We start from the raw sequence: 15,025 nt of genomic DNA on the forward strand, positions 1-15,025 counted from the left end.
GATAGGTAACCTGGAACCGATAACGTGTACCTTCAAAAGCTATTCGTCGAAGATTTCTTTGTCTCATTCCACCACACACCCTTTGCACCGTTAAGACCGAGCCACCATTCCTATTCAGGGTATATACAATAAGCCCGAGCCTCAGATCCACAACACCCCTGGCTTTGGACCGAGCATTCAGCAGTATAAGTTGCAACAAACCTCGAAGCAAGAACAAGAAGAGGCTTCCTTGAACCATTACTTCTTTCAGTATTGCTCCTTGTTGCATATCATTCTGAAAAACCCAGTGCCTGAAAGGCGTCCCATCACCGCATAATCCAGATCTGATTGGCAGGTCGACGTACTACCTCGTTCATATCGGATCCACTGCATCCTTAGCCCATTAGGCATCAACAGTTCCCATAGGGAGGTATATAGTCTCGAAAATTTACCACCAGCCCTCGCATCCACCAAAATCAGCACACCGTTCACGCTGAACAACCACCAAAGTCTTCTCCCAAACATCTAAAGCAAACTATCAATTGAGAAACATGTCTCCCTCACAGAACGATAAGAAGAACACTCAGGTCGATGTTGCCTCAATCAAGAGCACGTCGACCATGTCAAGTCTCAAGGCACTGCTTCCCAAGAAGACCAAGAAGGAGCCAAAGCCCCGTCTACCGAAGGAGTCCGAGGAGACGAAGGCCCTGCGGAGGGAAGCCACCTATGCTTACTTCCATGCGAAGTATTAAGCATAAAGAACAAGTGTCATTGAAGAGCAGTCAGCCATCAAATAAAAATGCCACTTGAGGAGTTGCACACAAAGCGTTATCGAGACCTCAAGTTAGTTCAACGATTGCTTTCCTTTTCCTTGGTGAACAGGGGCACTCATGGATAGAGCCGGGTACAGAAGTTGTGGTATTATAAAAAGCATTGCAGTCCCATCCAAAGCAACAGCGGAGGCTGATGATGATGAATGAGACATTTCGATGATGTGTATGTTGGCGTCCAGGAGTTTTGATGTTCAAGCCACGTGGCGACCTAAATTTGGTTACCCCTTGGGCAGTATTTCATAGCGCACTATTGTTTGATATCTGGAAGACCTGGACCATCACTTAGAGTTGAAGGAGCAGAGTAATCGGCTCAAACCCCATGATTGAAATTAATTTACCGCCGCAATCGATCTTTCTTTCAGTCACCTGGTCTAAAGCTGTATCTTCCATCGCATTCAAAGACTCCGTAGTATGTCTTTGTATCCGCGACTTCGTGCACAGATACTGTTCAGTCATCATTGGTCGCAAATCTGCCGCTGACATCTTGAGCATGGCGTACGTCAGCATTCAAATTTAGGGTCCTGAAGGTCCATAAGCGCCATCTGATTGCGAGGTACCGAAGGAAGGAAAAGTCAGCACTCGATGGGGATGGGGTGCCAATGAACCAGAAAGCTTGCGATATGCTTGTGAGATGCTTGTCAGACTGACTGTGGAACGTTAGGTGGACGTTTTGACTATAATTATTAATACCTTCGAAACCCCGTAGCGTCTAGTAGTTTTGACCATTCTCAAGAATTCCTCTTCCCAATCTTTTCGGGGTGCGGAGGTTAAGCATATATATCAAGCATGAACATGACTAATATGACCGGCCGCGCATTCTCGGATACCTCTCATACCATATCGACGACACAATCACATGGCGAAGCGTTAATCATAAAATTTGATCCGCTCCACCCGCAGAGGTGCTGCTTTGTAAAGCCAACCTCTAAAGCTGGCGCCTGAGGATATGGGGCCTGATAAGGAGGAGGCCTGAGAAATTGTAAGTACTGATCTTCATCTAGAAATACTTCGGGCGGTCACGGGCATCGGCCTTTAAATCGTAAAGCGATAGGAGGAGACTTGGTCAGTGCTGGATATCGGTGGTCGGTTTTAAGCTCATGAGTAAGCTTTCAGACTGCACTTGAGGCTACATCGGGTTCAAATCGTGTCGGCGGAGAACAATGGCGCATCTCAGCTTGATGTGTCCCGCTCTGATTACGAGTGAGCCCAAGCTGTCATGTTCGCAAAAGTTACAGCTTGCTTCGACATGAAGGAAGCCTTTGTTGCCGAGGAGAACTCAATGATGGGAAGTTCGCTCGAAAGCGATAAGACCGAAGCGAGCAAGACACTTTCATTTGTGTCTAATAACGGAAGGGATATCCGTCTCTCAACGGACCAAAGTACATCCGACGATTGTCGGTCATGACTCAGCTACCTAGGTAAACACGCGACTGTTCGGCGTCTGGTCTCAGAGCTGTTGATTTAACAAGTTCCTCGCCCGACAGCGGTAGGAACCTCTTGAAGCGAACCCTCGGCCGAACAGCATACCATGTTGAAAATGGAGCGCCCAGCAGATATCTGGTTTCGAATCTCCAGCATGGCCAATCATTGTCGCATCTAGCATGGACCCGAGATCCACATTGTGGTCGACGGCCTTTCGCGTCTTCTTAACGCCGGATGTACACACAAAGTTCAGGGCTTCTTCGGTCGCTAATTGACATTTCTCCCGATTGATGGGACCCATGGGGTTGACTTAGCTGAAGATGTTGGCAGATATCAGGAGTTGGTTGTGATTGTTATTTATCCATTCATTATCTCTTCAATGTCAAGATATTCCTTTATTTCATCACAACATACCTGTACTTCTAACTGCATTTCCTTTGAACAGCAGACAAAAGCCGAGCGTGTTGACAAGCTTAAAGACCCACCCATATCGACAATCTTCCAGCCTTTCTGTGCTCCTGAGACGTGGTTGACCTAACTAGTATCGAACATGTCGCAAACGCCAGAGAAACCCGTCGAATCCCCTACCGACCACAGTGTATTGAATCCTCAGCTTGATGAGAAGCATGACCAACCGCTCGACACCACCAGGTCTTCTGGACAGACTTCTCGTGAACAGTCCCCTCAACCAGAACCAGCCAAGGCCCCATACAATCCCTGGGCTGATCCAGCCTCGTTTCCCGATGGCGGACTGCGTGCCTGGCTCACTGTAGCCGGAGCAGCTGCATGCATGTTTGTCTCTTGGGGGTGAGTAATATCAATCCAATTGTGTACTTGCCTTTGTTAACCTTTTCGTAGATGGATCAACTGTGTCGGCATCTTCCAGGACTATTACATGCGAAACCAACTCTCGAATTATTCAGCCAGCACCATTGCTTGGATTCCAGCAGTGCAAACGTTCTTCATGCTGGCGATCGGCCCTTTTGCTGGTAAAGCGTTCGATGATTTCGGCCCAAGCAAACTCTTAATATTCGGGAGTTTCCTTCACGTGTTTGGGATCATGATGGCTTCCATATCGAAAGAGTACTACCAATTCATGCTCAGCCAAGCTGTATGCTCCTCCATCGGTGCATGCTGCATCTTCACATCTGCGGTGTCGTGTCTTCCGACATGGTTTTTCAAGAAACGAGGCATGGCGATTGGCCTCTCAGCTTCTGGGAGCTCCTTGGGCGGTGTCTTGTTCCCCATCATCGTCAGTCGGATGATCCGCGAAACTAGCTTCGGCTGGACGATGCGAACTTGCGGGTTCCTGGTCTTAGGTCTCTGTTTGTTTGCCATTATCACTGTGCGCAGCCGACTACCGCCAAGAAAGACTCCAATGACCTTGATGGCTTTCATCCGCCCTCTGTCTGAGCCGCCAACCTTGTTCACCATCTTGGCGCTTTTTATGTTCTACTGGGGAATGTTCCCAATTTTCAGCTTTATAACGGTGGTTGCCAATGGACGTGGGATGTCGTTGGAGCTGTCCCAGTATCTGGTGTCAGTTCTCAACGCAGGATCAGTCTTCGGTCGAACCTTGCCTGGTATCCTCGGCGACAAGATCGGCCGATTCAATGTCATGAGCATATTTTGCATGTTCACTGTCATTCTTGTGCTTGGCCTTTGGATACCTGCGAACACGAATGCAGGTCAATTGGTGTTTGCCCCTCTTTTCGGCTTCAGTTCTGGCGCGGCTATTGGCCTGACACCGGCTCTTATTGCACAGATTTCACCCATCAAGGAGATCGGTGTTCGGGTGGGTGCTGCTTTCGCGGCAGGCTCAATCGGAGCTCTGACAGGAGCTCCCATCGGTGGCGCTTTGATTGCTCGCGACAATGGTGGCTTTCTCTACCTTCAGTTGTTCAGTGGCTGCACTTGTTTCGTCGGTGCCTTGCTGTTCATCCTTGCGAGGGTCAAAGTTGGGGGCACAAATCCAATGACAAAAGTCTAATTACGCTTCACTCTCGCTTGAGCGATGATAATATTTACAGTGTACAGCATGAAAGCTAGCATTGCGATGGAGTTGGATGAGAATTGCATAGATAGATCTCCCTTGTTTCTTGAGAACCCGTGTATAATTTATTCATATGACTCTCCCCCTCTCTCTTCCTCATCCGATAGCAGCAGGCTGGTTTTCACCACCCAAGTTTATGAAGCCGAACTGGTTCAGTTGGAAAACGCAGGCTGTTGGCTGCGGGCTGTCACCACCTGGGTTGGCTGTGTTCCAGGTTTCATTACTCGGCACTGCAGGTGGACTGGCAGAAAGGCTCGCGTCTAACCCTGATGCTTGCAGCGCGCATGGAGGTGGATGGAGCGTACCTGATCCTTATAAGTCGGCCAGGTCACACCATGTCATTTCGAGTTGTGATGGTCGTGAGCTTGGAAGTTCCAGGCTTCAACTTCAACTAGAGATGTGCGAGGTCCGGCAGGTTCGTGGAGGTCTGATGTTGTTTTCGTGATTGGAAGACTGGTGTTTACTCATAGTTCGATGCTGCAATCAAGGATGCTGGGGCTGCAGCAGCCAAGGCATGGTACCCGTACCAGCAGAGAGAGCTAGAGGCGTGGTGAGTCCCTTAGAGATGTCTTATTACAGAGGGTCTTCAAGGCCGCCACCAGAGTCCGAGTGAGGTGACCGTGAGGTATATGTTTTTGGAAGTTTGATATTCTGTCACCAATTGGTACCTAGGTTGTGTCCTGGCCTAGCTGGATGGACCATTCGTCCATACCACAGCATTGCGGGTTCTGCTTTGTGGAGTAATTAGAATACTAGTATTCTACCCAGTGTGGCACGGAGTTCCTTGGCTTCAGGACTTCCGAGCACTCAGTGTTGGGTTCGGCTGACAAAAATGATAGAACAATATTTGAACACTTTAATCTTCCTTTTTTTGGCAGTTGTCTACAATTTCTTGTTTGATTGAACGTGGTGAATCCTGTTCCGATGTCTTGGCAAGGCTGTCGTTGTAATGGAGGGGGCACCCACGTTGGATTTAATCGTGTTAGTTCCTATTATTGCGGTTATCTTTTTAAGAAAGCTGCTTGAAGTATCGACGTTCGAGAACCACTCGTTTCAGTACGCACATATTCATGGTACCTCGATATTCCTACACCTCGGAGTTCCATTACACTACTCAGGGATGTACTCTATCGAGCAAGGCAAACCGTAGAGCTCACTGACCGAATAACGAGGTTGGGGATTTGGTGAAGGCGATCGGTGGTATCCAGGACCATAGTACTCGAGTCCAAGGTGTGGTGGAAATAAGTTTCCATTCGATTGTGTGTCATGATGTATTGACTTTCCACGCGACGGGCTCATGTTGTAAAATTCATTCCAGGTAGTGGCTAATTTACTTCTCAGAGCCAGGCTATTACAAACGATGTTCGCTCTCATTCGGTCAGGAGGGCAAACTTCAACAGATCCTTTTCGATGACTTGATCCTTTTTGGACAACAACTCATCTAAGTCCCAGGTCGCAGATATCAGTCTTCCAGAAAGCCACTGGGTGTTCTTAAAATTCGCGGTGAGCCAGACACAAACGGCACCACAAAGGTCGACATCATCTGTTAAGTCTGTTAAGCACAAGTTAGCGATATTGAAGAAAGTGGTAGACGACTCGAGCTCACATGGGATAAATGCCTCAGGTGTATTACCTTCCGCCATTCTTGTCTTGACGGCACCTGGGTGTATGGCAACACTGAATAATCCCTTATCAGAGTACTGTTCCGCCAAATACTCGACTAGTCGGATCTGAGCCATTTTGCTGACAGTATAGCCGGTATTAGCAATGATGCCTCGTCGTATGCACCCCGCAATGGATCCAACCACAATGAATGATCTTAGACCTTCCACAGTTTCAAGAAGTAGCGGAACAAAGTAATGTGCTGCATGGTACGTTCCCATGGCGTTGATATCGAAAGCCTTCTGAACCCACTCAGGTTGCCCTTCGTCCATCTTCACCGTTACCGGCCCGGCGTAGCCTGCATTCAGTACCAAGACATCCAACCTTCCACATGAAGCACGCACGTGTTGAGCGAAGGCCTCAACCGAAGAGGCTTTGGAGACATCGCACTCGACGACATCGACATCAAGTTGTGTGTTGATCTGCTTCAGTTGCTTCTCCACAACTAACAAATCGCTCAATGTTCGAGAAGATATGATGATGCGAGAAGCACCAGCATATGCATATGCATAGGCAATATGCTCACCAATCCCAGTACTTGCTCCAATAATTGCCACGGTCAATCCTTTTGGTAGCGTGACATTTGCAGGGTTCAATGTTGATGGTACAGAGCTGTGGCTTATTTTGGTAAAACCATCAACATCTTTAACGCGAGGGTCCCCCATCTCGTTCGATACTGGTTGAAGAGAGCAGTTAAATTGCTGATTAATTGACATACAGAATATGTCTCCTGGAGAGGGCCGATGTTTAACCGATAGTTCAGCCTCAGTCTCGCACAGACAAACAGTCAGAAACAAGCAAATATTCTGGACACTTGATATGAGACGCAAAAATTAGTGAAATTAATAAATGCGGGCAGGTTATCTCGTGTTTATCCGTAGCTTTTGAGTGACCGTCTAATGTAGTTGCTGTCCACCAGCTGGGGTTTGTTATGGTGCTAATTGATGTAGATAGAGGTTTTGTTCAGTTATTTGCGTAGTGCTCTATCGCTTTACCATTATCGAAGAGGGGAATCCAGGGGAAAGTATCGGAATACTCAGGGCCCACTCCCTTCATAGCCTATTCAGTCATTGACGTTCTCTCGCAAAGCACTATACCGGTGTTATGGTGAATTTCCATCCCTCTCGAGTCTCAAGGGGCTACCATGTCTGTGTCAGGGCCGACTCAGGATATATCACAGGAGTGCACCATATCCATATTCGAGTCGTCAGTCACGGTGCAAATAATCGGATATGATGCACCCTGCATTGAATGCGCAGCTTTGCTTCACTCAGACACGATCTCGCACCACTGTTGACTGCCTCGTCCACACATCAAACTTACTTGCTCTCACCTTATCGTCTCACACTTTTCAAACCCCAATTGCTTCCAGATTTTGTCTTCTCAATCAAGAGACAGCCATGGCACCCAAAAAGCAAACTAAGCGCACTGCAGCACAGGCTCGCAAGAAGGCCATTCGCCAGCTTAACCGCGCCATCGAAGGACTCACTATAAACCAAGACACTAGCGAGACTGCGTGTCCACTACCTCCATCCCTTAAACGCAGAAAAGCGCAGAAAACCTCGAATCTCCCCAAACGCATCAAAGGCAGACACATTGGCCAGGAGTTACCGATTTGGCTCCACGTGGTCGATCCACAGAATCGCCATGTTACCCGCGAAGTCCAGGTCACTTTGAAACATGTTCAGAGTCTCAAGACCGTCAACGCCTTTGTTCAGAGCTCTTTCGGATTCGAGATGAAGCGCGCAGGCATCGATGCAGATCTTAAAGTCCGAGTGGGTCTCGCGACTTATGGTCCGTCGACTGACTTTTCGAATAACTCGATCGTCCGCCACACGCAAGGGTCCTTTACCTCTAACGATGATTTCAAGAGCTGGTGGTTAGGACTCAGTAATCTGTTGAAGAACGAGGGAGAGACAGTCAAAATTGCAGCCACTTTTTGGGACAAGATGGAAGCCGGAGAGAAAGGATTTGAGGTTCCAGCATTCTGGAATCACACAGGAGATAAGAGCACGGAGGCTTTGGGAAGTGAGATGGAGGAGCCAGAATGGAATATCGACCTCAACAATTTGGGACATGGACATCGAGGCGATGCAGCGATGCAAGAGCCAGAGAGAAATGGTCCACAAAAGCGCAGAGGCGGATCCAGACGCGACGCGAAAGGCAGAACAAAGGGCAACGAAAGAGAGCTTGCCATTTCTGTGATTGAGCAGGATGGAGATGTATTTATGGAGGATGCTCTAGTGAGTGGTTGAGTGAGGTCGTGCATGATTCAATCTTCGTGAATGGCGACGAGGTTTTGAGTCATTAGGATATTACTCACGTGACTGTAGAATGGGTGAATTCCCATGATGCAACGGAGATCTTGGACCATGAGCAGTGTAGAGAGCTAGAAATAGCACAGAACATGAACGATCGGGGTCATTGCCATCAAAGCTTCTTTGGCTAGTAGCCTTCCCGACCCGTAGCTCGAGCTGCTTGCTATTGGCTCAGTTTGAGGCGTGTACGTCGATCGTTGGCCAGGTCTCATCCTCTGCCGGCATGCAGCACACCTCTGGCCAGCTGCTGGTGTCGTCCACATGACACTTGAAGGATTAGCACAGCCCGAAAGTTGCGAACGAGAGCAACATTGCAGATAGAACACCCTAGGAGAACGGCCAGGTTGGACGCGAAGGACTTTGGATTAAAAACCTGACGCATCTTGTACAGAAAAGGAAACCAGCTACTTGTCAGGGGACAAGCGCACGCCCAGGAAGCCCAGAATGCCGACTGTTCCGCCTCAGGCTTCGTCACAGCCTAGAGAGCCCACTACGGGGCCTGGGTAGCCTGAGATAGGTGGCATACAGTCACAGTTGGGGCTTGCCTCGCCACCTGGATATCTGTTCCAGCTGGGCAGCATCATGATTCTCACATGGGTATCAATTTTTCCATGTGCGTTGAGCCGAGTCTCCATATTTCGTGCAGACAAGGGATCAAGGCTACGCCGGACAAGCACCCTCAAGTCCACGAGTAGCATATGGAGATACTTCAAAGCGAGCAATGGATTAACTATTCGGTATAGTAATGCTTGCATATCCGCGTCCAGTCAGGTCACCTTTGCATCCGAGCTGAGTTTTGAGACCGCCCGGGCACCAAATCCATCTCCAGGAGCATCCCATGAGGCCTCGGCCGTGCCAATAAATCCTCTAGGGTGCGACAAGCAACAAGCCACTCCGCCCATATTCGTGTTCTTGTCCACGCCGCTGCACACTGCGAAACTCCACCCCATTTGCAACCGACCTTAACTCTGTTTTTTTGGAAGCCGGGTTTTCTGGGTCAGGTTTCTGTTCCAAACGCTTCGTCTCCCAACCTCACGGTTAAACTCCTCTCTTTTCCCACCTCTTTCTTTATTCTTGGTCACTCACTGCACTCATTCACTATCATACGTATCTGCACCGTTGGCACACACCACCTTCGCTTGGTCCTTTCGCTCAATCGCTCAATCGTCAGTCGCGTTTGCCCATCATGCTCGGCCTTCGAAAAGCACTCGTGTTCAGCACATTCCTCCTGGGTGCATTGAGCTCGCCACGACATACCTCGGAGGATGATAAGTCTTTAGTCAACTGGGAGTCTTTCCAGGCCCTACTTGACAGCATCGACCCTGCTGCATTACATTCAGTGCTACACTCGCTATCCCCCAAATTCCAAGATGGTGTTTTCAGCAAAGATCGATCTGCCATCGAACACGTCCATTCCGAGAATCCAATCATCGCAAGCAAGCTTGTACATATCGCAAAGAAGAGACAAGACAGTAACTCTACCACAACTGCTTCCACCACCACCAGCGCGAGCACTCCCGCTCAAAGCAGTGCAGAAGAGCAATCAAGTTCGAGGGCAGCTAGTGTGTCTTCAATTCTCTCATCTGCCATCCTCGCATCAACCGTTCCGGGCGCTACCACAGTCACAGTAGCTCCATCTGCACCTGCATCTGCCACCGCTGTCGCAACCACCGATGGTGCTGTCGTCTTCAGTACTGTAGGCGGCGGATTGGTCACATTGACCTCTTCCGCCGTCGGTGTAAGCTTCTCACCCAGCACCTCCACTCACCTTTATTACGCCACAGCAGCCGACGGTTCTATTTCCACATCGACATCTGTGGTTGTGGTCAATGCACCGGTCACTGACAGCCCTGACGCAACGGGCGCGGCTGGGGCAGCAGCTACCACTGGTGGCAATCCCGGACTGCAAGACGCTGCGGCCTCGATAAAGATTTCGAGTTTCCTGTTGGCGTTTGCTGGCCTGGGAGCATTCCTCTTTGTCCAGTAAGAATAACAGCGATGGATGGGCAACAGTCCCATAATATTTTCTCGCTTGTGGAATATCTCGGCGATGGTGATGCTCTTTTTCCAGCACACACAACGATTTTACGGCTCCAGCATTTCTCTCTTTAACGCAATCTGCAATGGGCATAGCTATTGGCGTTGAAGATCACATAAACTGTGATCTTTGTTTCGTGGTTTTGGGTTAAAGGTCGGTCGGTGGCCTTATGTACATGATTGGGAATATAACCCTTTGATGGGTAACGAATATAGAAACCAGAGTCTGGATGAAGCAATATGGGTGTTTGAAGGAGGTTTGTGACTGTGACCACAAATATTCGAGGTCTCGGGGTACAAAATGTGTGGAAGCATTTGATCAAATACCTTGAATTGAATGAATTTCCCTATACTATCGTCTTGGACATTTAACGCTTTGGTATTGCTGCTGCCGTGATTTCTCGCACTTTCGACCCTCTTGCACTTCAAGTTGGAGGGTGATGCCACTGCGTCCTGATGGGTAATAGGTTGTTGTGTCTCGTTGCCTGTAACTCAGAACAGATCATGTCTCAATTGCATTGTTTGATATACCAAATGGATTTTTGGACGGCTATTTAGATTTGGCATCTACAACTCAGAACGTGAATGGATGTTCACACACTCAATATGTATTGAATAGGGAGATCCATACAAGCATTCCTAATCTCCTATCTAATCTCAGGTTGTGGACCTTGAATCACCTTGAACAGTGAACACGATCCAGCTATACTGATTACTTTGATTAGGGTAGACCAAGGAACTCCATGATAGTACCATTTGCAGGGAGAGAATGGAGCAGACTGATGATCAAGCAGGCGACTACCCTGACACAAATGCTGAAGCAGGGGTTGTTTGAAACAACAGTCAAGTGATGATCGTGGCAGTGCAATGTTTTGGAGATGCAAAAAAATCCGAAGGCTACACTACTACACTGCACGGTCTGTCCTCATTCGCAGAGATTAGTGTGATCGTGTCAAGCGTCATGATAGATGTGCTAAAAAGTGCTTGAGCACCAAGCGGGATTGCCCAGCAAGCAAAAAGATACGAAGTAAATTGGAATTTGTGGTGTGCCACCTTTTGGTTGAGAGACCCCTGGAACCAATGCGAAACTTGTGCCAATTGAAAGCAGCAGTGTGCCAGATGGGGGTGGGGTGGAGTGGCGAGTGCAGGTTATCTGCATCTTGTTCCAGTGAAGAAGCAGGGGTCATGGAGTGACGAACAACGGGTGCGGCTTGCGCCAAAACTGCTGAACTGGAGAAACATCGACAGGGGCTGGGCACCGCCAATTGAACAAGCCCTCTCGGCCTCGGGCCCCTGCCCAGAACGAATTGCTTTGGTGGTGCTTGACGGTGGCTTCGTGACTCGTGCCTTCCTTTCACGTTTCCTGCCTTTCTATCAACCAAATTCTTTTCCTGCCTTCCAACTTTTGCCTGTCTTCACCGTTCGTTATTTGTTATTCAACGGTGTCGCTCCTCCCTCGTTTATACAACTCAGTGTCATACTGAAGTTTAATAACTTTTGATCTCTTCTGTTGGGAATTCTCACTCTTTCGGATCCCTACCACCCTTTCTTGCTGCCCCTTATACAAACTTCCACCATTTTCATCTCGCTTGGCTGCGTCGAATATATCCTTCACGAGCCCGATCTTTTATCCTCGGATTCTTAGGACACGCGTATATTCACCATGCGGACCTCAATTCTTACGGCCGCTGCTGTCGGTGCAGGCTCCGTTGCTGCTGGTGCATTGAAGCCCAGAGCAGACTTGCCAGCCGTCTCAGTCAAGGGAAATGGTACATGACACATCTCTGCAGGGCTTTGATCCTCCTGCTAACCTTCAGCTTAGCTTTCTTTGCCGGAAATGACCGATTCTATATTCGTGGCGTTGACTATCAACCTGGTGGTTCCTCCGACGTCGCTGATCCCATTGCCGATTCCGCGGGTTGTGCTCGAGATATCGAATACTTCAAGAAGCTGGGCATCAATACTGTCCGAGTGTACACCGTCGACAACAGTGCGGACCACGACACATGCATGAGCGCTTTGGCAGATGCTGGCATCTACCTGGTTCTCGATGTCAACACCCCCCTGTATTCGTTGAACCGTGCCAACCCCGGTCCTTCATACAACGATGCCTATCTACAGAACATCTTTGCAACAATCGACAAGTTCCAGAAGTACACAAATACTTTGGCTTTCTTCTCTGGCAACGAGGTTATCAATGACCCAGAGACATCCATCACTGCCCCCTACGTCAAGGCTGTCACACGAGATATTCGTCAATATATCCGCAACCGTGGATACCGCACTATCCCTGTTGGTTACTCAGCTGCCGATGTGAGCGAGAATCGTATGGAGATGGCTCAATATATGAACTGCGGCACTGATGATGAGCGCTCCGACTTCTTTGCTTTCAACGATTATTCTTGGTGCTCTCCTTCGAGTTTCCAGGTTTCTGGGTGGGATCAGAAGGTCAAGAATTTCACTGGTTATGGCCTTCCTATCTTCCTCTCTGAGTATGGTTGCAACACAAACAAACGTGACTTTGGAGAGGTTGCATCACTTTATAGCACCGACATGACAGGAGTTTACTCTGGCGGTTTGGTCTATGAATATTCTCAGGAGCCCAGCAACTATGGACTCGTTGATCTCAGTGGTGGTTCTGTTGAGGAACTACCCGATTTCCAAGCTTTGGCCGATGCTTATGCAAAGACTGCCAATCCTCAAGGCGATGGTGGTTACAGCAGTACCCAAGCCACATCTGAATGCCCTGCATTTTCCGACCCCAACTGGCTTGTAAAGGGCAACAGTCTGCCAGCCATTCCTGAGGGCGCCGTCAAATACATGACATCTTCTGATGGTGCTGGTGCTGGCCCTGGCCTTTCAGGCCCTGGCTCTCAGAACGCTGGTGGTGCATCTACTGGAACTGCCACTGCTGGTAGTGGAGCAGCCACCAGAACTGGTGAGTCTGGTAGTAGCTCGACCAGCTCGGGTAACGCTGCTTCTGGCTTGGTCGCCCCTCAATGGACTCTTGCTCCTTTGGTGTGTGGTGCCGTCACAGTGCTGTCCATGGTTTTTGGGGCTTCCTTGTTGTAAGTTGGTTCGGTTGCTTGAGCGACTATATATTTGGTGAGGACTTTATGATGAAATTGGCGAAGAGTTTGACCGCAACAGAAGGTCATTCTCTTGAGGTTTCCTTTGCTTTGTGGTCCAGATGTTGGAATGATGGCGTGTCAGCAAGACGGGTATTTGCGACTACTTTCCTGGCGCAATAGATCGCTTCCTCTGTTAAGCAATGAAATCAATCAATAATCATTTTTTCGCTTTCTCCTTCGCTTTCACAGTGTTTAATGCCGTTTTAGTCTGCTTCACATCCCATGGCCCATCAAACCAGACGTCATTCTTCACAATTAGCCTTCCTTCAGGAGTGAAGTTCACACCCTCTTCCTTGAGAAGGTCAAGTTTCATGCTCTGATTGATCCCCGAAGGCGCCTTTTCCCAGTCCCCTTTGAAGCCTCCCACGAAGCCGTCACTCGCTATCACTCGATGACAAGGGACCTCTGGAGCGAACGGATTGCAGCGCAGTGCGCCTCCCACAGCACGAGGCGAGGAATTCAACGCACGTGCGAGGTTGCCGTATGTCGTCACTTTGCCGGATGGTATAACAAGGAGATGAGCATAGACCCGCTGGGTTAAATCGTTAGTGACATCCTTGAGATTGAGAGTCAGGAGGAATGGGTGAGACGAACTTCTTGAAATTCTGTTACTGGCATCTTGAAGTCTGGAAACTGAGGGTTTTGGCGGATGAAGATGGATGTATTGCTTCTCAAGCGAATGAAGAACTTGCCACGTACATATATGTCAAAGCCGATCGGTCATCAAGAGGCGTTCATGCTTCTTGACTCACCAGCTGTTGTAAGAATTGATAAGGCGCGCTCTAATTGGTCATATTGAGAGCAACACGGTGCGCGTAATTCACGCGAGACCACGTGCCGCGCTGGGAGTGACTCGATCCTCGTATTTCAGCCTCATCAGCCTTTTTCAAAATCTCTCGTCTTGAAATCTACTGTTTATGCTTTAGGATTCAGCCACACCACAGTCCGCAGCCCACACGGCCCAGAGCATATACCTTATGGGCTTCATGATCTTGCCGCATGATTTGCCTGTCTTGTACGCCGTGCGCAGGAGGTGATCCTCCCTTGCTCTTTGCGGCGCTTTCTTCGGCTGGATGTCATGCCCAAGGTAGTTTGATAGCCTGGCAAGGCTGACACTCTGCCGGACTCCGGAGCCTCAACTGCGGACCTCCTCATCTCGTGTCTGCACATGCCACTCTATGTTTTTCCTGTTCCGCCTTGGCTTCTAGGTTCACAGCAGCTGAATCTCGAGCATGCCTCGACTCGAAGTTTCCGAGTGGAAGTGGGCATCGTGTCTTCGTCGAATGTGGCTTATTGACATTTGGTACACAGTACTTCTACTCCCCCAGACCGCACATGTGGTCTGTAATGATTGAAGTGCCTGTTCCTGTCATCGTCATTCCGAACACTACCTCACGGTTACCCAGCGGACGTCAGAAGTCGTGGATTCCCCAACTGGGTCTTTCAGCTGAACACTCTACCCTGTAGTAGTTGATTACGGCGGGCAACAGTATGAGAAATAGGGCTCACGATGCACAAATTTTGTCATGCCCTGGGTGCCGGTCCAGAATGCAGCAATGCATCGAGCCTAGCCTTTTGAAATAGGCCAAG

At 49.0% G+C, this 15,025-nt stretch overlaps 7 protein-coding genes across 7 annotated transcripts; 5 read left to right on the forward strand and 2 right to left on the reverse strand.

The window, feature by feature from the left end:
• Window positions 1–530: 530 nt before the first annotated feature.
• Window positions 531–731, forward strand: LTR84_005081 (uncharacterized protein; the record flags this gene model as incomplete). Its single annotated transcript, XM_064848653.1, has 1 exon — window positions 531–731. One exon carries the CDS (start codon window positions 531–533, stop codon window positions 729–731), a length of 201 nt encoding a protein of 66 aa, XP_064711277.1.
• A 2,053-nt stretch (window positions 732–2,784) lies between these two features.
• On the forward strand, window positions 2,785–4,224 carry LTR84_005082 (uncharacterized protein; the record flags this gene model as incomplete). The annotated part of the gene is made up of 2 exons (XM_064848654.1): window positions 2,785–3,041; window positions 3,093–4,224. The coding sequence occupies 2 exons, from the start codon at window positions 2,785–2,787 to the stop codon at window positions 4,222–4,224; spliced, it is 1,389 nt and encodes a 462-aa protein (XP_064711278.1).
• A 1,433-nt stretch (window positions 4,225–5,657) lies between these two features.
• On the reverse strand, window positions 5,658–6,614 carry LTR84_005083 (uncharacterized protein; the record flags this gene model as incomplete). The annotated part of the gene is made up of 2 exons (XM_064848655.1): window positions 5,658–5,839; window positions 5,894–6,614. The coding sequence occupies 2 exons, from the start codon at window positions 6,612–6,614 to the stop codon at window positions 5,658–5,660; spliced, it is 903 nt and encodes a 300-aa protein (XP_064711279.1).
• A 735-nt stretch (window positions 6,615–7,349) lies between these two features.
• On the forward strand, window positions 7,350–8,204 carry LTR84_005084 (uncharacterized protein; the record flags this gene model as incomplete). The annotated part of the gene is made up of 1 exon (XM_064848656.1): window positions 7,350–8,204. The coding sequence occupies one exon, from the start codon at window positions 7,350–7,352 to the stop codon at window positions 8,202–8,204; it is 855 nt and encodes a 284-aa protein (XP_064711280.1).
• Window positions 8,205–9,453: 1,249 nt separating this feature from the next.
• Window positions 9,454–10,254, forward strand: LTR84_005085 (uncharacterized protein; the record flags this gene model as incomplete). Its single annotated transcript, XM_064848657.1, has 1 exon — window positions 9,454–10,254. One exon carries the CDS (start codon window positions 9,454–9,456, stop codon window positions 10,252–10,254), a length of 801 nt encoding a protein of 266 aa, XP_064711281.1.
• A 1,713-nt stretch (window positions 10,255–11,967) lies between these two features.
• On the forward strand, window positions 11,968–13,376 carry GEL1 (beta-glucanosyltransferase; the record flags this gene model as incomplete). The annotated part of the gene is made up of 2 exons (XM_064848658.1): window positions 11,968–12,073; window positions 12,127–13,376. The coding sequence occupies 2 exons, from the start codon at window positions 11,968–11,970 to the stop codon at window positions 13,374–13,376; spliced, it is 1,356 nt and encodes a 451-aa protein (XP_064711282.1).
• A 216-nt stretch (window positions 13,377–13,592) lies between these two features.
• LTR84_005087 (uncharacterized protein) lies at window positions 13,593–14,053 on the reverse strand (the record flags this gene model as incomplete). Its single annotated transcript, XM_064848659.1, has 2 exons — window positions 13,593–13,967; window positions 14,030–14,053. 2 exons carry the CDS (start codon window positions 14,051–14,053, stop codon window positions 13,593–13,595), a joined length of 399 nt encoding a protein of 132 aa, XP_064711283.1.
• Window positions 14,054–15,025: the final 972 nt, after the last annotated feature.

Source organism: Exophiala bonariae, assembly GCF_035927105.1.
Source record: "Exophiala bonariae strain CCFEE 5792 chromosome Unknown scaffold_2, whole genome shotgun sequence".
Classification (NCBI taxonomy): domain Eukaryota; kingdom Fungi; phylum Ascomycota; class Eurotiomycetes; order Chaetothyriales; family Herpotrichiellaceae; genus Exophiala; species Exophiala bonariae.